Raw genomic sequence first — 27,946 nt, forward strand, 5'->3', positions numbered from 1 at the left:
AAATGAATTTAGTCTTTCTGACGCTAAAAATTCATCAATTCCTATGGATCCTGGATACTTAAAGGAATATAATGATAATTGTGTATTAGAAGACAACAATTTATACAGAAAGGCGATTGGATCTTTATTATATCTTTCAAACAACACACGTCCAGATATTTCAGTTGCTGTATCTATATTATCTAGAAAAGTGAGCAACCCAAGTCAACGTGATTGGATAGAAATAAAAAGAATTATAAAATATCTCAAAGGTACTAAACATTTAAAACTTTGTGTTGGAAGTAAAACATCTTTGGATCTCAAGGGATATGCTGATGCCGACTGGGCTGGCGAAATAAATAGTCGAAAATCTACAAGTGGTTTTATATTTAAACTTGGAGATGCAACAATTTGTTATGCAAGTCGAAAACAAACAAACGTTACATTGTCATCTACTGAAGCTGAATTAGTCGCTTTAGCGGAAGCTTCTCAAGAAATATTATGGATTATACAACTTTTAGATGAATTTGAAATTAAAATATCAAAACCTATTATTTTTGAAGATAACCAAAGCTGTCTCAAGATCATAGAAGAAGAAAAGATAAATCCAAGAAGTAAACATATAGATGTAAAATATTATTTTGTTCGAGATCTTTTAAAAGAAAATAGAATTAGTTATAAATATTGCCCAACTGATGAGATGTTAGCAGATTTATTTACTAAACCATTACAAAAAATTAAAATTTGTAAATTTAGAGAATTAGTTGGATTATCTTGTTAATTTGTATTATTGTTACTGTTTACTTTGTTTACAATATTTGTTAGATTGAGAAGGGGTGTTAATGTACAATTAATAACAAAATATTGTACTTTAATTGAAAACAACTTTGTATTATAAAATCTTAGAAACATTATTGTAAACTGTTTGTTGAATGAAAAAATATTGAAATATAATTTTTTCATTACCTCAAATAAATTGAATACAATTAAACGATTTTTATAAAACCACTGCGTGTTTTATTTAATAACTTACATTTACAATAAGACTTAGGTTTTTATCTCAGTATCGCTTCTGTGGTATTAAGTTTTTTATATTGTTTCCAAAGTTTTTTATACACATTTACATACTATGTACGTAAAAAATTCTTCGTGTAACAAAAGCATATCGAGGGTTTATATTCAAATAGTGCTATAGGACATTTTCTCGAAAATGAGTTTTTTATAGCAACGTATTCCCTGACTAATTTGTCATCTGTAATTTATATTTCAAAAAAAAAAAAAATATTTCCAATGGTTTTTTTCATAAAATTTGTAGTGTGCTATCTAACACACAATTTATTTTGTTAGTAAACAAGAGCTATATGCATATGAAATATTCGTGTATATAATAAAATATTAAAAGTGTTTTGTACACCGTACGACACTCAATATTAGACACGAACCAGATGATATATTTCTAAAACTATAAATTAAATGGAGAAAAACTGCGTTTTCAGTTTTTCATTTTAAAAGGACTTCAAATTTTCAGAGGAGTAAATTTTTGAAAACATGTTTTAAAATTCTTCTGATCATCCTACTATGCCAAATTTGATGTCAAATGATCAAGAAGTGTTGTAAAATATTTCGTATTATTTTGATTTTATCCTGTCAGGATCAAAAGATGTTAAATATCCTTTCAAATGTTTATCCTTGAATATCCTTTTAGATTTCCAATAATTTTTTTCAAAAAAATAGTGAGTTAAAAATCCATATATTGAATACCACATGCCAAAATTTCATCCTTCTATCTTCACAGCAGCTGGTGCTTTATCAAAAATAGTTTGATATTTTTTTGATTGAATGATTGAATCGAGTGTTGTAAAATTAGCTCATAAAAGTTAAATAAAATCTAGCAATTTCTTCATCCAAACGCGTTTTTTTACTCCTTTTTCGTTTTAGGATAATAGCAATAATAAATGCATTACAAATTTTATGGTTATTCATTACAACCTTTGCTACACAATTTTTGGTAAAGAATATATTTTGTACCAGCATGCTGGTGTAGTGTGTGTGTCCAGCTTAATTGAACAATCACTTGATGGCACATCATTGATGGCGTTGTGTATGAGCCCTATTACTTACATGAAAACCTCAAAGTTTACATTAATGTGCTGTTTTTCTATAGCGAACGAGTGCTTTGAGTAGACGTTTTGAATGTATTTCGTTTTTGTTACAATAACAAAACACATGTTAAATTTCCACTTAAAGTAGTCCTTCGCTATAGAAAAACATCACATAAAGCTCATTTTTATTTTTGTTCAAATAGTGCTATCTGCTTATTTCACTGTTAGAATTGATAAAACTTCAACTTGTAAAAAGTGCTATCTAACATATAAGCGCGAATATCATTTGTTAATAAAAACTTAACATATGTAGTATTTAGACGTCGTTTTTAAATAACATTGTAAAATAAACTTTAGATATTACTCTTATAGTTAACGAAAAAAAAACAGTTTTTTCGCTCTCCTGTAAAATGTAGATTTTCCTTATAGCACTATTTGAATATAAACCCTCGATATTCTTTTATTTTCAATTTATAAGTAAACATAAAATATGAAAATTAAAATACTTATATTTTTGATAATTTTCATAACAATTACGGCTCAATCTGCTAATGACAATATGGCATCAACTCTTCTTCAACCGAACCAAAATATTGGTTTATATGAATATTATCGAAGGAGATTTAAAAATTTTGAAAATTACTTTGAAGCAGATTCTTTCAATGTTAACAATGTGAAAAAAAGAACTTCAAACGGCAAATACGTACCGTTGTATGATGAATTCAAAAAGAGATTAGATAATTTTAAAGCGGCCATACTACTGGATAAAGATAAACAATCATTAGATAATGAAAGTGCATTTAACGGATGTAGTGATTGCCTTTGCACTATCGTAAATAAATCGAATGATAATGGGGATAAAATGCGTTCGAATCGTGGTTTCCTGAAATATTTTGGATTTAATAAGAGTTCAAAGAAAAAAGATAGTGAAATATTAAAACCGGCGAAATTGCATAAAGTGTCATATAAAGGGCAAAACAAATCCAAAGAGATAGGTCGAAAATCTGGAGCAGCTTCCAAAAATGAAAACAATGGGTCATTTGTTGAAGTTAAACCGGGAAATTTATATGATGAGTACTGGAGACAAATTGAAAAAATAAATTATGTTGTTAAACGTAGATAAATGTAGAATTAAAAAAAAAAAAAACAAAAGACAACAGTAAGGACATTGTGTTTGAAATAACTGATTTCACAAGAAATACGGGTATGTGATAACGTACTATGAATATTTAAATAATCACACTTGAAATAAATCGAAAATGTTCACATTCTTTACATCACATACCTGTTAATCTCAAAAAAAGAAACATTAAGAACATTAATGCTATATGAACTCATTCAAGATTAATTTAAATATATAATTTTATTTTTTGATAATTTAATTATTTTTTATAACAGTTATAAATGTTTTTTAAATAAATAGTTAACGGTCGAGTTTCAAGTTTTTTGCATTCTCATGTATGGATAATAAACATCTGTTTGAGGCATAAATGTTTCCTTAATAGTTTGTGGCGAAGTCCAGCGTAATAAATAGTAAGGACTGCCAGGCTTATCATTGGTTCCCGACAATTGTCCACCACCAAATGCTTGTTGGCCCACAACAGCACCTGTTGATTTATCATTTATATAAAAATTACCCGCAGTACTTTTAAATTTCCATAAAGCTTCTTTTAGGAATTTCTCATCTGTAGCAAATACCGCACCAGTTAAGGCATATTTAGGAGTATTGCGTACTAATTCTATTGTTTTGTCTTCATCCTCCTCTTCGTAAACATAGACCGACAGTATGGGACCCAATATTTCCTCTTTAAATAGTCGATCTTCTGGATCACGTACTACGACTATGGTGGGTTCAATGAAAAATCCATGTAAATTCGAACAACCACCTCCGACCAGAACATCACATTGCGAATTTGATTTGGCATAGTCCAAATAGTCAGCAATGCGTAAGAAGGCTTTTTCGTCGATAACAGCTGACGTAAACGTTTTATAATCACAAGCATCTCCAATGACCAATTGACTGGTTAGATCACAGAGAGGTTTCTTAATTTTACTCTCCCATAGGTTTTTGGGTACATACAGCCTCGAACATGCCGAACACTTTTGACCGCTGTATTCAAATGCACTGCGTATTGTGCTAGCTACTACAGTATCCACATCGGCTGAAGAATGAACAAAGTGATAGTTTTTACCTCCACATTCTCCGCATAGTCGAGGGAATGTTTTATGAAAATCTAAATGTTTTGCTACTAACTTCCATAGAGTACGGAAGGTCACAATGGAGCCAGTAAAGTTAATGCCACCCAAATTTTGAGAATATGTAACAGCATTGCCAAAGACTGGGCCATCAGCTGGAATAAAATTCACCACACCATCGGGTAATCCAGCTTCACTCATTATCTTGTAAACTAACCAACTAGATAGCATGGCGTTATCGGCGGGTTTCCAGAGAACAGTGTTGCCCATTAACGCTGGCGTAAAAGTTAAATTAGCACCAATGGCAGTAAAGTTGAAAGGGCTTATGGACGCAACAAAGCCATCCAAACCTCTCCATATCGTATGATTTTTGTAAATTTTCGTTTTTGGATTTAAGGGCTCATAATTTGCGAATACTTTCAAGAACTCAGCATTCAAGCGGGTAAAATCAATCAATTCGGCTGCAGCATCTATTTCAGCTTGATAAACAGTTTTGGCTTGGCCCAACATAGTAGTGGCTACTAAATCAGCTCGATATTTGGTTGCCATTAAACAAGCTGCTCTCTCCCAACATTCTACACGTGTCTGGTAGGGAGTATTATCCCATTCTTCTTTTTTATCCTTTGTGGCCTTGATAGCTTGATTTATAATATGCTGATCTGCATAATAATATTTGGCTATAATATGATTATGTTTATGAGGCATTCGTTGGCAACGTTTTTGATTTGTTTGGATTTCTTTGCCACCAATTACAATTGGAATTTCTTCTACATTACATGAGTAGTGTTCCAATGATTTTTCTAAATTAATTAGTTCCTCTGATCCTTTATTATATTCTAATATGGGCTCATTTTTGAAATTAATTTGATCGAATTTGTTAACTGGCACCACGGAGGATGTTAACGAAGTTTTTGTGTACCTCTGGGCTATTTTTGTGGTAATTTTTCGTGTGATTTGAAACATTCGAATATTTATTGTAAAAAGAGCTGTGAAAAAGGTTTTACAAAAAATCAAATTATTTTCATAATATGTATATTAACCATCATAGATATAAAAAAATTACATGATGTAATAAGTAAGGTGAGAGCGTTTCGACAACAAACACAATATTTCTTGCTGACAAGTGCATATGTTGTTTATTTTTTAAGTTCAATTTTATTGATACTCACCTGATTATTTTGTATTTTTTATTTATTATTTTTATTAACGTTGATTTTAGCAAAATTTATTATTTTTTATGTCAACACACAATGTAAATAATCTTTGGCAAAACCGTTACCAATGTAAACACAAAGCTTTTGTTATTTTTGCATATTAACTAAAAAACGGCCGTTAAATTTAAATTATATTTGAAAAAGAACAAAGGTTTAATAGTGCTTTATCCAAATTTCATTATATGAAATCTTTTTATTCACATTTTCATTCATGTTTTTTGATTTAAAAATTTTTTTCTTTGAAAATAAAATTTATTAATTTTTCAAAATAAATTCAGTTTGACTTTTAAAATAGATAAATAAAAATCAGCTGATATATAATCGTTGATTAGTACACACCTAACTCTTGCAACAACAAAATACATGCTAGTCAATGTATTTTGTTGTTGTATCAGAAATATTATTTGTTGTATTTTTGTTTGACAAAACAGAGTGTCTCGTATCTATGTATAATTCTCTATGACTATCCCTTTTATTAAATTTTGCCCACTATTCATACAAATCAACGCTTTCCAACACTATTTTAATATACAAGGTAACCACAATTAAACAGATTTTTACAGCTGTTTTGTGCTGCCACCTTGAATAAATTTGACTGTAACGGATTTTCTTCACAGCTGATTTTTGTTTACAAGAGCTTGCATAAAAAATTTTCATAGAATATTGAGAAAAATAATAAGTTACACAATATAACAATAAATGCAACTTGCACGAGTGTTACTAAAACCAAAAGCTTCCCATGTATTGACAGCTTATTTAAAACAATGCAATGAACCACCTTGGACTTCGTATTTTGTCAAGGTAAACAATTCAACAATATTGCAATTTACAAAATATTTATAAAAGAAATATTTCCATACTTTTCAGTTAAAGGACGTTCAAAATGATCAATGGGGTAGATCTCACTTTAATTGGACCCTCGATACGGGTACAAATTATCACATTTTACGTACGGCTTGCTATCCGTATTTGAAATACCATTGTAGTAAGAGAGCAGTACAAGATTTATATTTGGAAGATAAATTCTTTCGTTTTCTGAAAATTATTAATTTAGGTGTGTACTGCTTCCAAAGTTAAATGAATTTAGTAATTGAAAAACATAATTTTTTATAGGCCTACCAATGTTATTTTATGGTTTAGCAGCTATACGCTTAATCAGTCACCAGGAAACTGTTATAATGCCCGATGGAGAAAAAGTCACCATTTATTTTCTATATGCTGAAGATAAAGGCTCTCGTTTTTAGCTGATTTTTATAATAATTACCAAAAATCTTAATGTAATAATTAGTTAAGCATAAGGTCTTTTTATAAAAATCTTTTAATTTTTATTTCAATATTTCGCTACATCAATGTGTAGCATCTTCAGGAAAAAATTTGTTTTTATTTCAAATTATTTGTCATACATACATACATACATACCCTGCAGGAAGTGTCAATAGTGAAACTATACTGACTTACTATTGACACAGTCACCAGTACTAGTGACTTATTTTACCCCAGACAATGCTATTTACTATAGACATTTAACATGTGCGTGTCATTGGAAGTCTACTACTGACGATATTACTATTGATTAGGTACTTGTTCACTAGTACATTTTAGTAATTCTAATATACACTTTTGGTACTTTTCTGAAATAGATATAAATAATGAAACTGCATATTTTGTTAACATTTGACGTTGTATTAAACAAATTAAAAAACGAAAGGGTATGGATTCATAACAGATGGAAGATTCGTCTTCGTTGACAATGTCGCTAAAAAGTCACCAAAATAGTCGACAAAACTGGTGACTTGGAGACACTTGTCCCCAGGTTTCCTTCAGGGATATAACAATTTTTAAATGCCAGATTTATTTCCAAAAAATTTCGATTTTACCCCCCACTGTGCGTCGTTAATATGAAAATGTTTCTATCGAAAAATCAATTTTTTCAGCTAAAATTATGAATATCGGAACCAATAAAATGAAAATCAATACAAATAGAAGGACAATCGTGCTAACAGAAACGACGTTAGGTTTGATGCATTTTATTTTAATACCGGGATAAATATATATTAGTTTTATACCGGTATACCGATGTAATTTAAATACCGTTACCGATACCGAAATAATAAAAAAATTAATACCGATACCGTAATTCGTTTCGGTTGCCAACATTGGAAAAAACTAATTTAATATTTTTTGTTTGTATATTTAAATTTTCATTACTTTTTCATATGACAAATAATTTGAAATAACAAAAACTAATTTTTTCCTAAAGATGCTACACATTGATGTAGCGAAATATTGAAATAAAAATTAAAAGATTTTTATAAAAAGACCTTATGCTTAACTAATTATTACATTAATATTATAAAAAAGGTCAAATAAAGTTAAATAATTACCAAAAATCTATAAATTTAAAAAAAAAAATTCAATTGTAACTTTGTACTGTCAATGTTTTGTATGTACACCTGAGAAAAAAAAATAGCACCACACCCCTTCATGTTTAATGATTTTTGTTGTATATTTTGGATTGTATTCGAGTTTTGAGGACGTCTGACGTATAAGCGAGTACCTTCTCCACCAAACATGACAAATTTACTCTCATCTGTCCATAAAATATTCTACTTTTGGACTGGCCAATTTTGATGTTCCTTTCAGCATTTTCTTTATAATAAATTGCGTTGTGAATCATTTTGTTAGAAAACCCAACTAATCGACCAACTTCTCTATAAGATTTTCCATCCGATATTAGTTTTTTGATTATTTCGCGTTTCTCCGCACAGCGATCCATTTTATTTAAAATATTTGCTTTTCGTTAAACTTTATCATCGAAATAATAAAAATCAAATCCTTTTAACACGTGCATTCCATTAAAGCCAGTTGGCCAGCTAATTAGGGACAAAATTGTTTGATAGCTAGCCGCCATTGTATATATAAAAATCTTTCAAATTTGATACAGAACAAAAATTGGCATCAATTTTAAATTTTCATATACCCGAGACACCCAACTTTGGGCCTTGAGGCTCTGTTTAAGGTCGAAATTCAAAAATTAAACACAGTAACACCTCCTCTATAGTCGTGAGATATTTTATTAAGATCGCCTATCGGTTTAGAAGTTACATAAGTATTGAAATGTAAACAGTTTAATTAAGGACCTCTTGCAAATTTTCAACTTTTGTTTCACCTTTTTTTTATATTAGATTTTTCTCATGTTCGAAAAAACGATTAATTCGAATAAGAATAATAATTCGATCATACGTTTAAAATTAATCGAATTATTCGAATAATTTACTTATTTAAATTTGGAATTATGGAAAATTTTAAGCAATTTAATAAATTTAAATATATGTAAATATCAGAGAACGGATTGAAAACATTCACGTTTACTGCCCATTCATAAATTCATTGCTATTACATTGCGACAATAACAAAAAAATGCCGAGCTATGCGTAAACACATTTGTTTTTCTGATTGCCATATGAAAGAAACTGAAAGCATTCACACCATTCGTTAAGTATTCGTTGACATTTGTGTGCATACATATGTATTTTAAATTTTTTAAATTAAAATGCATATAACATTGAAGTCGGTCACGATTTTTAAACCATTCTTTTTCTGTTTAAAAATGGAGAAAATCGGGAACTATTTAGTCCCCATATTATCAAAAAACTGGAGTAGGGTGGGTAAAAATTTTGAAAATTTAATTTTAAAATGCGAATAGCTCCTAAGCTATAAGCGATAATTGGTAGCTACGACTTTTTTATAGTATTCGACAAGGAGATTCTTTATATGTAATTTTTTGGAAATCGGAACCCAAAAGAAGACAAGCAATACAAGCATCATTTTTCGTTGCACTCCATTTTATGAATAATGTCATGCATTGCTTTACAGAATTAATGTATACTAGGATCGCCTGGTGGTCAAAATTCGACCACTAATAAATAACGAATTATACGTTTGCGTACAAAAATACACGTGTATTTAGGTGTGCATAAACATGTTGTTTTTCAAGCAAATTTAAAACGCTTTTTACCACTTTAATGGAAAGAATTTTTAAAAAAATTTATATTGTGCACATCTAGAGAAAATAACCATATATGTTTCATCAATATTGGTGGACAATAATATACTTAAAAGTGTACCACAAAAAAACGTGTGGCCTATTTATATATAAGATTGTCAACAAAAGGCTCATTTTATGTGAATGCATTCAAAATCACAAAATAGAGCATTCAATCCGTTCTCTGGTACATATGTACATTTATTCGATTATTCTACATAGAATTGTTTGAATTATTCGTTATTCGAAAATGGTAATTTTTAAATTGTTGGAATAATTATTCGTAAGAAATTATTTTACTGAAGTAATAGAGTTTGAAAATTATTTAAATAAATGTTTGTAAGCGGAAAACGATATACTTTTTTGTGCGACACATCCAAGATCCTTCATGAACGTTTTCAAAATTGAATGCTAAGGGGGCCTTTCAAAAATTCGAAGTTTGAAGATTTATTGGATATACAAAAAGTTGATTATGAATAAGGCCTTTAAGATTCCAAAGAATTTTTAAATTGGTATTAATTGGAAAATAATTCTAACTCTATTGCAGATACTTTAATCGTACCTACATAGGTCTTTAGTAATCAAGGTTTTCGTTTTTAAGATAAGTTTCATAACGTTCTGATCTTGGTGTGTTAAGCCGATTTGTAAATGAATGTAGAAAGTCGTTTCTAATTAAATGTCCAATACAACCATTTGCATTAATATTATAAGTGATTGGTCTTATTTCTTTGAGGTATTTTTCTCCAAATTTTTGTTTCTAAAAACCTTGTTTTATTTTAGTAAGTTTTTGTTCTTTCTTCGTTCTTTCTTCCGAGTTATAAATATTATGTGGATAAATTCACTGAAATTTATTGTTGGGGGATATGCCAGTTCCTATAAGCATTTCACTTGTTGCTTTGGCAATATAATCAGGAAACCTTTTCCTAAAGGCTTTAGTTAAGCTTAATTTATTATATAATTGAACCTATAGAGACAACAAGAATTACATACATTCAAGTTTTACCTGTAAAAATATCAAAGCTTAGACAAAACACCAACAATTTCCTATTTCCCCTACTACAATTGGTTGGGTGTTTTTCTACTCTAATGCCCGCAACCATAGAAAATTATACATAGAGACGAGACACTCTGATTTGTCAAATACAAATACAACAAATCATATGTCTGATACAACAACAAAATACATTGAATATGATGTATTTTGTTGATGCAAGAGTTAGGTTTATGACAACAGGCATAAGTTTTTGATAGTTACGTCCTGTCACTATGTTAGCCTATATCCGTAACTTCAACAAATAGATATATACGGTGTTAAATACCCAGCAGCAAATGTATCAACAAAAGAATATTTTGGAAAACCAAATTTTTTATATTAGCTTTTATTCAAATGACAAACCTAGTTACAATGTAACAACAATCTAATCCGTAATTTCGTAATTTGTTTTCCAATTTCACTGGCCAGTACCCATATAAACATTTAAAATATGCATTTAGTACAACTTTCTTTAAATTCTACATTGACCATTATAAGAATTTAACATTTCCGAAATAGGGAATAATTCATCCCAAAACTGAAATCGTTTTTGAAAGATACCATTCGATTTAACATTTAAATGTTGACCGATTTCCAGGTATTGTTTTTTATCTTCAGAATACAAAGGCCATTCAACTGCTTTTAAATAATCATCGGAAGCATTATTAGGATCACTGAAAATGAAAATTGGAAAACATTATAAAAGCTATACAATTATCTATTAAAATGTTACCTCTTCTGGGCAAATTCGAACCAAAATCTAGTTAAACGCTCAATGGTATCGTTTTCGGGATCCGTTGGTTTGAATTGGGGCGTTCTAAAGGGAACATTTAGTATATACAACAGTTCGTCATGATGCATAGCTCCTGGAAGTATGTATTTATAGATAATTGTTATATACAGTTAATTTTGTCACTTACCTAAAGTCTGATTAGTCTCAGGGTTTTGGAAATGACTATAGCGTCCTTTGTATGTAAACAGATATGTGTAAACGGACGTATATTTTGAAACCATTTGCAAGAAACGATAATATGTAAAACCAATTAAACCATCGCTATACAGTTCACCAAAAGGTATTAACGATTGAGGATATTCTAGTGGTTTATTATGGAAATAAAATGAACGAATAGCTGCACTGGCTTCAAGAAACTTTGGCATTTCACGTTCATATAGAAAATATATTGGCGTATATTTTTCGAAATTGTCATTAAAATGTTGACGTTGTGTTTCATTGCGTAAAGCGTCTGTAAAGAAGAAATTAACCAGATGCCAACTAAAAGTACTTCTTCCTACCTACAGTAGCCAATATAATAAAATTCGTATTCAGTTATGCCCGTTATTAGAGGGACCTTATTGATATTGCCTTTGGACATTGTGGTATATGGGTCCTCTATAAGGTAACGTTCATAATTTCCACCGCAATCACTTTCAATAACAGGCAACCAATTATAAACAGGATTCCAGCTCTCCTCAAACATGTCCGCTGTAGTGTTAACAAAATCCATCATAGATTTCTGTAAATATGCATATAATGCGAATTAAATATTGGAAAAGAATAAAGTACTCAATTTCAGTACCTCTATTAATTCAAATTCAGTAGGTTCGATTAAGTTATATCCTTAAAAAATGCGTAATTTGTTTCGAAAGTGAAACTTTTCAAATCAGAATGAACTCGTATATAAAAATAAACTGTATTATTGCCATTATTTACTCTAAATATGAATATCTTTAGGTGTTTTAATGTTAAACATCTTAATAAATCCTTTAATATATTTATGTCGGCCTACTGGAATAGTTAATTTTCCTGGTCTATTATTGTTTATTATAACTGAATTTATTGCTAATCAAATGATTTAGTTTAAATGACCGTATTTTTCTGTTGCGTCAGAAAAATTTGGGGTGACAAAAATTCGTGTCAACTATCAATATATGGATATAATCGAATCATTATATTGGCAACAAATCTGTTTTATCTGTCGCGATGTTTCCCGACAAAAATTTTCCGGAAATTTTTCCCGATTAGGTGGTGATAATAAACATAGAACACTCTACTTATACACACAGCCTCATAAGTGAGTAAACACCAGCGAATTTTTTGATTTTTTTAAGATCACGAAAATCATTATAGTCCGACTTAAATCTCTTTTTTTCATAACCGAATCTACTATTATTCAATTCAACCCATTCTCCAACAAACCAAAACTTTTAAATTTTAATCGATAGATAAATTTTAGGATTTTCATCTCTTAAAAAAATCAAATAATTTTTGGTGTATACTCACTTTTGAGGCTCACTGTATATTATACATTTTCACTTATTTGTGTATATGTATCTGTTCAATTTAACAAACACATTTAAAATCTTATACAAACTTACCGTTTTCAAACATTTCACCATCTCCTTAATCGGTTTCACTGGACAATTTAAAAGTCTGGCCTGCTTTTCTGCTAAATTCAATTGATCTGTTTTATACTTAAATTGTCCCAGTGGAGAGGCACTCATCATAATAGCTCGATGAAATAAACCCTTAGCCATGGGTGACATCATATGCAAACCTATACTAAAACTACCAGCACTATAGCCCCACAAAGTTACCGAATTTGGATCACCACCAAATTTCTCGATATGTTGTTGTATCCAACGTAATGCCATAACTTGATCTTTTAAACCCATGTTACCGGGAGCATCAGTTGTTCCAGTTGCTAAAAATCCCAAAGAACCCAAACGGTAATTGATTGTTACCAATACAATATCTCGATCCATAAAATTCTGTGGTCCAGCAAAACTGCTTGAGGTACCACCGGAATAAAATCCGCCAGGATGCAAATACACAATAACTGGTTTTCGATCTTTTGTATCTTTAGTATATACATTTAAACGTAAACAGTCTTCTGATATGTTCGTTAAATTATCAGTTACTTGTGAACAAATAGGACCATCTTTGGTGGCATCATACACTTCAGGTGTCCAGGCTTTTACCGGTTGAGGATTTTGGAAACGCATTTCACCAACAGGCGGTTGGCCGTAACGTACACCACGAAATGCCCAAAACTTATTACCTAAACGTGAGTCCATTTGTGTGCCCATCACCTGACCCAGTGAAGTTTCCACATTTATTATGGGATCTTTTTCGCCACGACAATTTGTTATCACCAACAAGGTAATAAATATGCCACAAAGCATTTTAAATTATTAAATTTTACTACAGCGGAGAATTACTTCTCAGTTACACTCGACTTAGTTATTTAACAGAAGCTTTTTAAAAATTGTATACAAAATGTATTGGTATTTATATGATTTGTAGCAGAGCAATAATATTATATTGATTTAAATATATGTATGTAGTATGTATTATTATTCTTAGAATTTTTTTCTAAAACCCCCCTTTGATTTAAATTTATTAGGGTGGCGCAGTTTGTTTCTTTATAGATAAAGTTATTAAAAACAAATATGTATATTGAGTGTATGTGTATGAAATTGTTTGTAGACTGCCCCAGCAGTTTTACAAGTAGTCAATGTATCTGTTAAAGACAGTAAGAGTATCCAAAACCGAAACCGAAAACCGGTCAACCGGTTTTTTCATCTTTGTAAACTCGACCGGTTTCGGTTTTTTGAAAAACCGGTTTTTCTAAGACGGTTAACCGGTTTTAATGAAATATATTTTCAAAAGCTCATTTAAACATGTTTTTGAAAAACTTTGATTCCATTTTTAAAAATATTGATAAATTTTATGGAAAATTGTAGCATTTGACAATATTTTGTAAAATATATAAAATAATTGCCTTTAGAATTAAAAAAATTTAAATTAGCGGATTTTTCATATTGAATAAAAATTTAATATAAACCGGTAAATCGGTTTTTTTGAAAAAAATAAAAATCAAAACTGTTTTTTTCAAAAATACACCTTTTCGGTTAAACCGGAAACCGGTTTTTTAAATTTGCCGGTTTTTTGGACACTCTATCCAGTTTATATATTTTAAGTCAATGGGTTACTTTATGTATCCCAGTAATCAAGAGTGTTGTCTCTTTAAACGTTTATTTTATACTCTACTTTTTTGTGAGTGATACGTACAAACAGTGTTAATTTCAGTTTTTTTCTTTTTGCTTAAGTATACTTACATATATACCATGTAAACTAGCGTGAAGTCAATTGTCACTTTAGTGTATCTAAGTTATCTAGAGTGTAGTCACTTTTAACGTTTTTTTATGAACTGCAATTTAGAAAGTAGTTATTTGTAGCTAACACATGTAAAGTAGTATCATCCTATTGTTGCAATAGTCATCATCAGGGCAACCAAAAATATGCAATATCATATTTTTTGCTGTGCGTCGTATAAACATATGAGTTAGTTATTTATCCGTTTTAGACAATTTTCAGAATTTTGGCATCGATTTGTTAGTGCATATTTTTGCATATTTTGCTCTTTACTGCATATTTTAGCATATTTTGCGTTTTATAGCATATTTTTGCATATTTGACTCATAACTGCATATTTTTGTTGCATATTTTTTTTTTTTCATTATTGTGTTTTCTTAATACAATTTTATTGTTCGTATTGTAATTTTTTATTTCTATATTTTACTATTTTGTTAAGGTCCAATGATAATTGGCCTAGGCTACTTAAAGAAAAAATTAGAGTACCCATAATCGACTTATCTAAAATGAATTTTCGTTGACTTAAATGAGCTTAGTTTCACACAATTATTAAAATTGAACAAATAATAAAAATACGTAAAAAATTAAATGTAAATTTCTAAATTGTGTTATTATGGGTAACTTCTTAACAAAATTTTGGATACATTTAAAAAAAGAAACTTAAGGTTGTGACAGTTATGGTTGGGCATTAACAGTTTACAACTAATATAAAATTAAACAAAACTGCAGAATATTAAGATCCATTGAAATTCTTGCGTTCAAAACAAGTTGATAGATTTAGACAAATTGCAACAAAGATATCGATAGACGAAACAATGGATGAGAAAAGAAGAAAAATAGGAAATGTCATGGTATTTTGTGTCCCAATCATAAAACTCCAACAAGAAGATTTCTTTTATTATCGCAGTTTTAACTAGAACAAATCATTCCACTATTGTAAGGCTTTTTTATAATTCTATTTAAATTTTGGAAGCCGAATTAAAAAAAAACCGATTGCAATTTTTACCAACACGTTCTCCATAGAGTTTTTGAAACATAATTCAAATGATATAAAACTGATTTTTAAAGCTTTATGTAGAATAAAAATATTTCGAGAAATTTATCCGGAACATCCGGAACATGGGGCACATGGATTGAGCAAGTAAAATATTATGCCACTACTTACAAAAACAAAGTTTGAAGTATAAGGCAGTTTAAAAGATGAGACAAATAAACTCTACGGAAATCTAAAACAAAGATTTAGTTTGAACATTTAAAACTTAAGAAAACAAATAGTAATTTATTGCTAAATATAATAAAATGAATTGAATCCAACTATTTTCATGTAGTGCAAAAGACAGTACAATCGAAATTTAATGTATAATAAACAATATTTTATTTACTTCTTAGTAGTAACCAACTATTTTTAAGTGCATATTTTTCATATTTTAAGAGCATATTTTTCGTTTATGCGCATAAAACACTTTTTTTAGAGCATATTTTTGGTTGCCCTGGTCATCATATACGTGCTACGAAATTAAAATTTTACATTTACGAAGCGACTTAATGTAATTTACAGGCCTAGCACATGGAAAAAATATTTGTTATTCTTTTTCAGTTTTAAATGCACGTAGGATTATCGTTTTACAAATTAAATGTTATTTTTAAAAATAGACCTTTGAAGTATTTTAACTGTCCAAAATAACGAGCGGAATAAGGGTATATCGTACGGGACATAAAACGGAAGTAAGTTTGAGGTACATATGTATATCTACATGCGAAAATTTGCGAATCGTGAGAGACGTTGTTTTCTTTTAATTTCTTACACTAAACCAAATATTTTTCCTTTACAATACGTCATATTTAAATAAAGTCAATCCTTGGATGATTTTATAACAAATAAAATTTAATATCGTACGTGATAGATTTTTCTCTAATATTCTGTAAATATATGTATATAAAAACTAAAAAAATAAATACATGTATTTGGTTTCAATAAACATTTTGATTATAGCAACAAACTATCAGTCAAATTCATTTCATACTACATGCTAATTGGAATCTTAGTTTTCGCCGCAATCTTACCCTAAAACATACATACATAAATACTTTCACATAGTAACATTTCAGTGTTTTCTCCTATTCAAATCAACTTGAAAAAAAATTTCAAGGGTTTTTGGTTTTTTCAGTCTTAGTTGTCAGTCTAAGACTGAAAAAACAAACCATATGGGTTAATATTGCAGCCAAACTTTTATTATTTTTGAAATATTGTTCAACAATGCAAATACGTTGTTATTTCGTGTAATGCTTCATTTTCACTAATACTACACTGTCAAGCTGTTGTACTGCATAAACGGCAAAAAATCTCTGGTTAAAAAATGTATTTCCAGATTATGACCCATTGTATGTCCGAATTACTACGGCGATATATAACGCTTTGGAAATGTCTTTGAAATATCTATCATTATATATCTACATATATTGACTATAATAATGACTTAGTATTCCAGATATAGATAAAAACAAGTAAGAAAGATAATACCCTACACTGAGTAAATGAGCAAAAACTATTTTTTATATTTTTCAAAATTTATTTTCGTGGATGATTTTCGGAAGTTGGCCTTTTGTGGGAGCTACAACTAATTATGGAACGATCGCCATAAAATTAGGTGGCATGACTTCCGTATATATGTATAAAACTTATTTGGAGCGAAATTTGTGTAAATACCTATATAAATTAAATAACTATGACCGATAAAGTCCAATTTCGGGAGGACATATGTATGGTGAACAAATGTATGTACCTAATTTGATCGAAATATCTTCAAAATTGCGCACTGATCCCTATTCCACAAAACAACTTTTCACTTTGAAGAAACTGGGTTCTTAACCTAGCTAACCACTTCCGGAGAACGGGGAAGAACATATCGTCAATACCGTACAACATGACGAGATGGCCATATATATGTACCCGAAAAGGTACATATTATTAGGTACATATATATTAACCTAGATTTTAATTAATAAAATATAATCAATTGAATTCTAAATCAAATTCAAATATTGTAATGAAAACCTATCATAACCTACCTAAAGCATTGAAAAGATGTTAGTGAATAAAGTTCAAATTTAATTAATTAATTGCATTTTCATATATAGCTTTGCTCAGGTGTAAGTTTTCTGCTAAGACGATGATATTATTAAATTGCAATATGATTTAATAATACTTCAACGAAAAAATTTAATTGCCGATTCTAGAGATAATTATTAACTATGTACCACAATTTATAATTTTAAAACAACTCAAATATATATATTTAGTAGTAAATTTTACTCTTTAAATTCTACATTGTTGTTCACTATTAGAATTTAACATTTCAGTTATAGGAAATAGACGATCCCATAATTGAAAACGCTCTTGAAAGATACCATTAAATTTAACATTAAGATTTTGTCCGATTTCCAGATATTGCTTCTTATCTTGAGAGTACAAAGGCCATTCGACTTCTTTTAAATAATTATCGGAAGCATTATTTGGATCACTGTATACAAACATAGGAAATGCTTAAATTCTCTATATACAATTAGCACATTAAATGTTGTTATATTACCTATTTTTGGCAAATTCAAACCAAAATCTAGTTAAACGCTCTATAGTATCGTTTTCGGGATCTGTTTTATTGAATTGGGGCGTTCTTGTACGAAGATTTAATAGATACAACAGCTCATCATGATGCATAGAGCCTAGCATTATAAAATGTTTATATAGTTAGGTATATTTATTACATTTATATTTATTACTTTTCACTTACCTAAAGTCTCATTAGTTTCAGGATTTACAAAAAAGCTGTAGCGTCCTTTATATGTAAAATGATATGTGTAGACGGGCGTATACTTTGAAGCCATTTCTAAGAAACGATGGTAGGCAAAGCCAACTATACCATCGGCAAAGAGTTTGCCAAAAGCTTCTAATGATTGAGGGAACTCCAGTGATTTATTTTGAAAATAAAATGAACGAATAGCTGCACTAGCCGTTAAAGACTTTGGTGTTTCACGTTCATATAGGAAATATATTGGCGTGTATTTGGCGAAATTGTCATTAAAATATTGACGTTCTGTGTCATTGCGTAAATAGTCTGAAAAAATAAAGTTAATCAAATGCCAACTTTTAGTATGTTTATCTACTAACAGTATGCCATATAATAAAATTCATATTCGTTCATGCCCGTTATTAAGGGAACTTTATTGAAATTGCCTTTGAACATTGTTGTATATGGATCCTCTATAAGATAACGCTCCTGATTTCCACCACAATCACTTTCTATAACAGGTTTCCAATTTAAAACTGGATTCCATCCGACCTCAAACATGTCTTTTGTAGTGTTAACAAAATCCATCATGGATTTCTGTAAATAAGTTTTTGTAATTGCATTCAATTTCATCATAAACGAACTTACCATTTTCAAACACTTTACCATCTCTTTAGTCGATTCCACGGGACAATTCAAAAGTCTAGCTTGCTTTTCTGCCAAATCCAATTGGTGCGTTTTATATTTAAATTGTGACACTGGAGAGGCACTCATTATAATACCTCGATGAAATAAGCCTCTCGCCATGGGCGACATCAAATGCAAACCGACACTTCTTGCACCTGCACTATAGCCCCACAATGTTACTGAATTTGGATCACCACCAAATTTGTCGATATGTTGTTGTATCCAACGTAATGCCACAACTTGATCTTTTAAGCCCATATTACCGGGAGCCTCAGCTGTGCCAGTGGCTAAAAATCCCAAAGAACCTAATCGATAATTAAGTGTCACCAATACAATATCACGATCCATAAAATTCTCTGGTCCAGCATTGCGGCTAACGGCTAAACCAGAATAGTATCCACCTGGATGCAAATACACAATAACTGGCATTTGAGCTTTCGTATCTTTAGTGTAGATATTTAAACGTAAACAGTCCTCGGATATATATGATAAATTAGAAATTCTTTGGGGACATATGGGGCCATCTTCAGTGGCATCATATATTTCGGGTTTCCAGACTTTAACTGGCTGAGGATTTTGAAAACGCAAATCACCCACAGGGGCTTGAGCATAACGTACACCACGAAATGCCCAAAATTGATCACCTGAACGTGACTCCATTTGTGTTCCCTTCACCTGACCCAAGGAAGTATCTATACAAATCGTTGGGTCTTTTTCGCCACGACATATTGTAAACACCAATAATGAAATAAGTAAACCACAAAAGATTTTCATATTAATTTTCACTCCAGCGTAGAAACTCTTTACAATTACACTCGACTTGTGAATTAGTCAATTCACAGAAGCTCTTTGCAAGATTTATTGAAATTGTATTAGTATTTATATGATTTTTAGCAGAGAATAAATACGAGTAAATACTTGCCACGAGAAAGTAAAACAAAAATTTACCATATTATTCTAGCAAATAATGAAAAGCAAGAAAATATAAAAATGTGTTTCTTAAAGCTTACAAAATTTTACAATTCAGCTGCATTTTAGATTGATCATAATTATTCGATGGTTTTTTTTATTAAATAAAGTATGGCAAACAATAACATAATTACAAAAGAACTGTTTTATTTCTTGCTGTATAATTCTTACAGGTAAGAATTTATCAGTAAATCACATGTACATATTTCTGTTTCAAAATTGTACGCTCTTATTTTTCAAGTTTCTTGCTTGTTTTTCAAGTAAAAATTGGTAATAATTACATTGAATTTACATATTTATTATTTATTCTTAGAATGTGTTTGAGAGAACTGACTGCAAAAAATGTATAAGGGTGGCGCTAGTTGTTTTATAATAAACTGAAAATAATCCATTAATATTCAATATGTGCAAATAAATAAATCAGTTTTCTAAATTTCTAAACGGATAGTCCAATATACACTTATAATATATTATAAATAAAAGTGTTGAAATAATAATAACGAAAAAATATTGTTTTTTAAAGGTTTATTTCCTTTAAATAAACCGGATACTTTTGATTGCAAATAAAAGCCGTTTAGTAGTTTAAAAATTATAACAACTCTTTATTTATTTAAAATGTACAAAAACAACAGAATTAAATTTTTTACTAATATAGTAGTAATTTTAACGTCCTTACTATGGACACGGGAGTGTCGCAGTCTATCATCAGAACAGGTTTAGTAAAGAAATCGATGGAACCAATTTGCAATATAAGTCTACGCACCGCTACTAAAGAGCCTGCCGCTGTCCGTGGTAAAGTTAATGTGAAACTAACTATTGGTGGTATTAGCGTAAATCATGTCTTTGATGTTGCCGATATTGTGGACGAAGTAATCATTGGTGCAGACTTCATGATTAGCCACAGCATTACTTTGGATATGGGACAAAAAAATTAGCGAAATGTTAAAAGTAAGAAAGTAAGAAAGTTAGCCTGTTCGTCCCGAATAGGCATAGATTCACTTCTCCCATATGCAGCTAGTCGTTTCAGATGTTCATCCTTAATCCTCAATATCGGTCTTCCACATTTCCGTATTCTATAAACCATGTCGTCCAATTTCTTAATTACCCTATGTGGTCCCTTGCAGTGATTCCTTAATTTGGATGACAAACCCTTATTACGTTGTGAGCTATATCTGGTTTTCATTTGGTCATTTGTCATTTTAATTCGTCTCCGAACGAGTTCATGCATTTCTTTTTCTGCTGAAGCACCTTCACCCATCTTGGAACCCGGCCTGATGATCTTTTCTCTGCGGGTCAGACCAAGCACTCCAACAGGAACCATTCCTTCGTTGCACTGTTCAACGAGGGCCTCCATTGTTACATGGCCACTTCTCACATCCGCTGGATTCTGTTAGTTTTTATTAAAAAAAAATTATAAAACTATACTTTTTGCTTACATAAAAAGTGGTGCATTGCAACAGGAACCATTCCGTCGTTGCACTGTTCAACGAGGGCCTCCATTGTTACATGGCCACTTCTCACATCCGCTGGATTCTGTTAGTTTTTATTAAAAAAAAATTATAAAACTATACTTTTTGCTTACATAAAAAGTGGTTCATTGATAAAATTGAGGGTGAAACATTTAGCATATATTCAGGGTTTAAGGGTAATATTATTAGAAAAGAACACGACCAAACTACATTTTTTTCAGAAAAGAACACAAAGAAGGGTAAAAGGCAGAAAAAATGCACCATTTATGCCAGAAAAGAAAAAAGACTTAAAAAAAAATATTCATAATCCAAAAAAAAAACAAGTAACTGAGCTATATTCGGCTGTGCCGAATCTTATATACCCTTCACCAAAGTATAGCTTACCGAAGGTTTGTGTATTGAAAAAAACAACAAGAAACAAATGTATTTATAAATATTTACTCATAAAAATAATTTTTTTTAAAAAAACCTAACGTTGACATTTGAAATTAAATTAAAGTCATAAAATATCATAAATATCAACCACTCATTTTTAGAAAACATTTTACCCGAAGACCTTATGAAGAATAAGAAAAACAGTAGTCCAGCAAGTATGATGAAAAGATATATATATTAGAGCTACCAAAGATATATTGTAGTGCTACCAAAGCTGTGAAAAATGTAACTTAATTGTACATAACAATAGACCTTAAGTCCAAACAAGTTTATAGATATTTTTTTTGCCAATTTATTTTTCTAAAAACCTAACATAGTTGTTGACATTTGAAATGAAATAGAATTCATAAAATATCAACCAATCACTTTAAAAAAAAATTGAATATTAATTTAAAAATGGGTCAACTTTGTGAAGGATAAAATATGTAATCAAAATTGTTTTAATCTCTATTATTTTAATAAACAAAACTTTTTTTCTTCTAATTTCTAGGCGTTTTAATATTTTACCAAAAAACCGAAACCGGTTTATATTAAATTGCAATTTTTCGAAGAAACCGAAAACCGGTTTCTAAAAATGTCACCCTAATATGTACAGTGTCAAGCTATGACCTTAAAAATAGAATCGAATGTACATATTTAAGGCAAATGGGATATTATATCTATGAATTCATCTTAAGGCCAGTGGATATAATTACTCCTATTCTGTAAGTCGTTGTCGACACAAAGTCATGTTTCGTCGATATCGATAACAAATGGTTACTATTGACAGAATTTTATAAGTCGGGTTAAAGGGGTGAATGTTTCAATTTTTTTTATTTGAAGAAAAAATACATATATAAATTATTTGGTGTGCCAACTTGGAAGCCACGTACATTTGATCCAACCTTCAATGTTAATATAGGTGGTGACATTCCGGCTGGTTCTGCTCTCTTTCCCAGATCTTACGTGATTTGGTAGTGTTCTTACCAATGTCTGTTTTTATACCCTTCAGCTTCGTGAGAAGGGTATATATAAGTTTGTCATTCCGTTTGTAATTTCTACATTTTTCATTTCCGACCCTATAAAGTATATATATTCTGGATCCTTATAGATAGCGGAGTCGATTAAGCCATGTCCGTCTGTCTGTCTGTCTGTCTGTCCGTCTGTCTGTCTGTCTGTTGAAATCAATTTTCTGAAGGCCCCAGATATCTCCGGGATCCAAATCTTCAACAATTCTGTCAGACATACTTTCGAGAATTTCGCTATTTAAAATCAGCAAAATCCGTCCATAAATAACGGAGATATGAGCAAAAATCCGAGACAACCTCTGAAAATTTCATCAAAAAACACAATGTATTGCATGCTTTGACAAAAAAGCAACAAAACGTATGGTTGTTGCTTTGGTGTTGTTGTTGTTTTTTATACAACTAAACGTTTGTTTGGTTGTGTGTTGGTTTTTTTGACAAAAAAACAACAAAACGTATGTTGGATGTGCAAGCTTTGTGTATTTTTTTTTTTTTTGTGTTTTGTTTCTTTTGGCATTGTTGTTGTTTTTTATACAACTAAACTTTTGTTTGGTTGTGTGTTGGTTTTTTTGATAAAAAAACAACAAATCGTATGTTTGAATGTGCATGCTTTGCGTATTTTGTTTTTCTTTTGTTTTTTGTTTCTTTTGGCGTTGTTGTTGTTTTTTATACAATTAAACGTATGTTTGGATGTGTGTTGGTTTCATTGCCTTGCGTATTTTGTTTTTGTTTTCTCTTTTGGTGTTCTGTTTCGTTTGGCGTTGTTGTTGTTTTTTGTGTTCTTGATAAATTTAGGATGCTGTAAGCTGAAAGTGGGCAATGTATATACATACCTATATACTAATTATAAAAAATAATAATGCATCCACAACAAAGGTGAAGGGTATATAAGATTCGGCATAGCCGAATATAGCACTCTTACTTGTTTTTTAAATAATTTGTAAACCAATTTTATTCTTGAAAAAATTCCAAAACACTTGTCCCTTACTAATTTGATTTAAGTTATAGCTTTTAACACAAAACTGCAATTAACGCAAAGCAAATCAAATGCAGTTATTTTTTATTAAAAGTGGAATGCGGAGAGTTTTACAAAATAGATTTCTTATTCATGCTCCTAATATGAAAGAGTAAATAAAATTGTTTATCATCGATAGATAATATAAAATAACTTTTATAGTACAATGATGCACCTTATTAACCGCGGCTTACTTGTTTTATATAACGAAATGAAAATTTGGTATGGCCGGACATGTGCTGGAATGTATCTGGAATGCACTATTAGTGGTATAGTGTAAAAATTTGATTTTGCAACGCTCCTCCGCCTACAGGCCGAACATACATACAAACATCCATGTTTATATATATAGATAAAAGAAGAGGAAGATTAATTGAATCTTTATTTTAAGAAATTCCCAATAATTATTAATATCTTAACCTAAATTATAAATAAATTTGTTATTGCCACTGCAATATCCAACAAAACCTATTCATTAATAAAATTATCTGTAAATGAATTTAAAATATAAATTGAATAGTACATTACTATGATTTTCATTAAATTTTGCATTTTTCTTTAATTGGATTTAACATTTCGGATATGGGAAATAGACTATCCCACAATTGAGAACGTTCTCGTAAGTTAGCATTCGATTTAACATTTAAATTTTGACCAATTTCTAAATAAAGCTTTTTGTCTTCAGAGTACAAAGGCCATTTCACTGCTTTTAAATGGTCATCGGAAGCGTTATTGGGATCTTTGAAAGAACAGATTCAAATTAAATAAAACTAAAACAACACACAAATTAAAATTGTACCCCTTCTTGGCAAATTCAAACCAAAATCTAGTTAAGCGCTCAATTATCTCATTTTCAGGATAGGTTCTTTTGAACTGGGGCGTATGTAAAGGATAATTTAGTAAATACAGCAATTCATCGTGATACATAGCTCCTAAAAGTTACAACATACTTAATTTATAAGCAATTGAGTATTCCACAACATTCCATATCTATTCACTTACCTAATGTCTGATTCGTATCGGGGTTTATAAAATGACTGTAGCGTCCTTTATAAGTGAAAATATAAGTGTAGACCAGTGTAAATTTTGAAACCATTTCCAAATAGCGAAGATTGAAGCAAATTGCACTATCTATATCAAAATCTGCAAATGATTCTAATGATTCATGGAATTCAAGTGATTTATTTTGAAAATAATATGAACGAAGGGCAGCACTAATTTCTCGAGATTTTGGAGAATTACGCTCATATGAAAAGAATATGGGGTTGTATTTTGCGAAATCATCATTAAAATATTGACGTTCTGTATCGTTGCGTAATATGTCTGTAAATATTTAAGAAAAAAACTGGCGATTCATGATGTGGACAGTATGATTATTTACTTACTGTATATCCAATAATAGAATTCGTATTCTGTCAAGCCCGTTATCAAGGGAACTTTATTGATTTTGCCCTCAGACATGGTTATGTATCCTTGTGGTTCCTCCACAATCATTTTCTACAACTGGCACCCAATTTAAAACAGGATTCCAATTGTGTCTTATATTTAAATTGCTCCAATGGTGAGGCACTCATCATAATACCTCTATGAAATAAACCTTTTGCCATGGGTGACATTACATGCAAACCGATACTGAAGCTGCCAGCGCTATAGCCCCACAAGGTCACCGAATTTGGATCACCACCAAATTTCTCGATATGTTGTTGTATCCAACGTAACGCCACAACTTGATCTTTTAAGCCCATATTACCAGCAGCATCAGCAGTGCCGGCGGCTAAAAATCCCAATGAACCTAAACGATAATTTAGTGTCACCAATACAATGTCACGATCCATAAAATTTTCTGGTCCTGCATAAAGTGTAATGGATCCACCGAAATAAAATCCACCTGAATGTAAATATACAATAACTGGTTTTAGAGCTTTCGTGTCTTTAGTGTAGACATTTAAACGCAAACAGTCCTCGGAGAGATATGTTAAGTTAACAGTTACTTGTGGACATATGGGACCGTCTTTGGTGGCATCATACACTTCGGGTTTCCAGGCTTTAACCGGTTGAGGATTTTTAAAGCGCAACTCACCAACAGGAGGTTGAGCATAACGTACACCACGAAATGCCCAAAACTCTTCACCTAAGCGCGACACCATTTGTTTTCCTCTCACCTGACCCAATGTTGTATCTACGCAAATTGTTTCGGCATGACATATTGTAATTAGCAATGAACCAATTAATATGCCACAAAATATTTTTAATACAATAATCATATGTATGTATGAACATATTTTTACTCCAGCGGCACGCTAGCACTTGGAAACTGAGAAATTTTTATTTAGTGGAAGCTTTCTGCAAATTGCATTATTTATATGATTTGTAGCAAAGCAAATCTATAGCCTATAAATTAAATTACTATCATATTCGTAGAATTTTGTTTGGAAAAGCCTTATTTGTTTACAATTTATTAATGTAGCGCTGTATTTTCTCTATGAATTGTGTTCTACAGACTTATGACCAAAGCACACAAAAATTATAAATATATTTGGTCAATTCACAAGGTCTCTTATCATGTCATATTGTCATAATGTCCTAAAATAATACTACTCTGTATGCTATGTTTATTGTGTTATCGTAACCAACCAGCAGAGACCTGCGCCGAATGCCTAAGAGTCGGTTAAGCCGATCTGCCGAGTCGTGATATATTAGGACTGATAAGACCCCTTATGAACTGACCAAATGTTAAACATTTATGGACAGCAAATGTATGAACGCCTATTTCATCACAATGTTCCCTCATCTGTTCAAAGCGATGATGATGAGGTTTCCGAAATACAAATGGAGCAAAATTTTAAAACCCAATTAGAATATTCAATCAATATTGAATAGGAAAACCCTGAACATTTAAAATCAAATGATAAAAGTTTTAAGCGGGAATTAAATTTATTTGAAGCAAGTAGCAATTGATTGTCTTTATAATACTTTACTAACGATAAAACCAACACATGTTTAAAGCGAAAGAGTTTTCTCGTCGAATGACTTATTGAATGCATTAGTTATTTTGATAAATCAATTTAAAAAAAAAATTCTATGACGGACATATAACATTATTGCTATGATATAATAGCGGTATTCACAATGTAGAGTAGCAGTTTAGCAGAAACCGAAAACAAAATACATTAGAACTACTTTTTTACTTCTTTACTTTTACTTTAAACTGATACGACTGAGCAACTTAATACGACTGAGCAACTTAATACGACTGAGCAACATGGTGGCAATGATCACCGGACATTGCACCTTCGGTACCCATGCTGCAAGACTTGGGTTATATTATCACGACTACTGTAGAAGTTGTCATAATGAGGAAGAGACCATCCAACATTTCTTCTGCAACTGCCCGGCACTGGGTGATCTACGTGCCAGGCACTTAGGTGAACGATACCTGAGTACCCTCTCCGGATTATCTGTGAATGATCTAAGGTGTATAGACGCCTTTATTAGGGAAAGCGACCCAGCAACCATCCCATGATGGTTTGCGTCATTCGAATTCTTTGAATTCTTTGAATTCTCGACATCTCTCCTCCTTTTTTTCTATTTTTATATACACTCTTTTCCCGAAATTTCACTATAACTTAATCGATAGATTTCCCTTTTCTTGAATTTCTACTTGACTTTTCCTTTTTCTGTCTTAATTTTTCTTCTTCAGGTATCACAAAAGGAACGATTATTGGACCCAAGTGAGCTGTACGAGACGAAGGTTTTGGACGGCTGCCTGAATACCATACCATTTACTTTAAACTACATATGTATATGAGGTAATTTTGAATTTGATATTTTTGTTTTGGAAATGAATTTAATTT

The 27,946-nt window shown here is 30.7% G+C and overlaps 4 protein-coding genes and 1 pseudogene across 4 annotated transcripts; 1 reads left to right on the top strand and 4 right to left on the bottom strand.

Moving 5' to 3' along the window:
* Window positions 1-3,473: 3,473 nt before the first annotated feature.
* LOC135956376 (delta-1-pyrroline-5-carboxylate dehydrogenase, mitochondrial-like) lies at window positions 3,474-5,258 on the bottom strand. Its single transcript, XM_065506842.1, has one exon. It carries the CDS (start codon window positions 5,238-5,240, stop codon window positions 3,519-3,521), a length of 1,722 nt encoding a protein of 573 aa, XP_065362914.1. The 5' UTR covers window positions 5,241-5,258; the 3' UTR covers window positions 3,474-3,518.
* An 896-nt stretch (window positions 5,259-6,154) lies between these two features.
* Window positions 6,155-6,770, top strand: LOC135956384 (uncharacterized protein C15orf61 homolog). Its single transcript, XM_065506854.1, has 3 exons — window positions 6,155-6,292; window positions 6,359-6,545; window positions 6,605-6,770. Exons 1-3 carry the CDS (start codon window positions 6,191-6,193, stop codon window positions 6,733-6,735), a joined length of 420 nt encoding a protein of 139 aa, XP_065362926.1. The 5' UTR covers window positions 6,155-6,190; the 3' UTR covers window positions 6,736-6,770.
* Window positions 6,771-10,908: 4,138 nt separating this feature from the next.
* Window positions 10,909-13,767, bottom strand: LOC135963699 (juvenile hormone esterase-like). Its single transcript, XM_065515656.1, has 5 exons — window positions 12,946-13,767; window positions 11,867-12,083; window positions 11,490-11,813; window positions 11,303-11,435; window positions 10,909-11,243 (listed from the first exon to the last, which is right to left on the bottom strand). The coding sequence occupies exons 1-5, from the start codon at window positions 13,750-13,752 to the stop codon at window positions 11,042-11,044; spliced, it is 1,683 nt and encodes a 560-aa protein (XP_065371728.1). The 5' UTR covers window positions 13,753-13,767; the 3' UTR covers window positions 10,909-11,041.
* Window positions 13,768-18,016: 4,249 nt separating this feature from the next.
* Window positions 18,017-19,942, bottom strand: LOC135963701 (juvenile hormone esterase-like). Its single transcript, XM_065515657.1, has 5 exons — window positions 19,162-19,942; window positions 18,894-19,110; window positions 18,517-18,840; window positions 18,316-18,448; window positions 18,017-18,246 (listed from the first exon to the last, which is right to left on the bottom strand). The coding sequence occupies exons 1-5, from the start codon at window positions 19,858-19,860 to the stop codon at window positions 18,042-18,044; spliced, it is 1,578 nt and encodes a 525-aa protein (XP_065371729.1). The 5' UTR covers window positions 19,861-19,942; the 3' UTR covers window positions 18,017-18,041.
* Window positions 19,943-24,587: 4,645 nt separating this feature from the next.
* Window positions 24,588-26,356, bottom strand: LOC135963700 (carboxylic ester hydrolase-like; annotated as a pseudogene).
* Between the last annotated feature and the right edge of the window lie 1,590 nt (window positions 26,357-27,946).

This window comes from Calliphora vicina, chromosome 1 (genome assembly GCF_958450345.1).
Source record: "Calliphora vicina chromosome 1, idCalVici1.1, whole genome shotgun sequence".
NCBI classification, from domain to species: Eukaryota; Metazoa; Arthropoda; class Insecta; order Diptera; family Calliphoridae; genus Calliphora; species Calliphora vicina.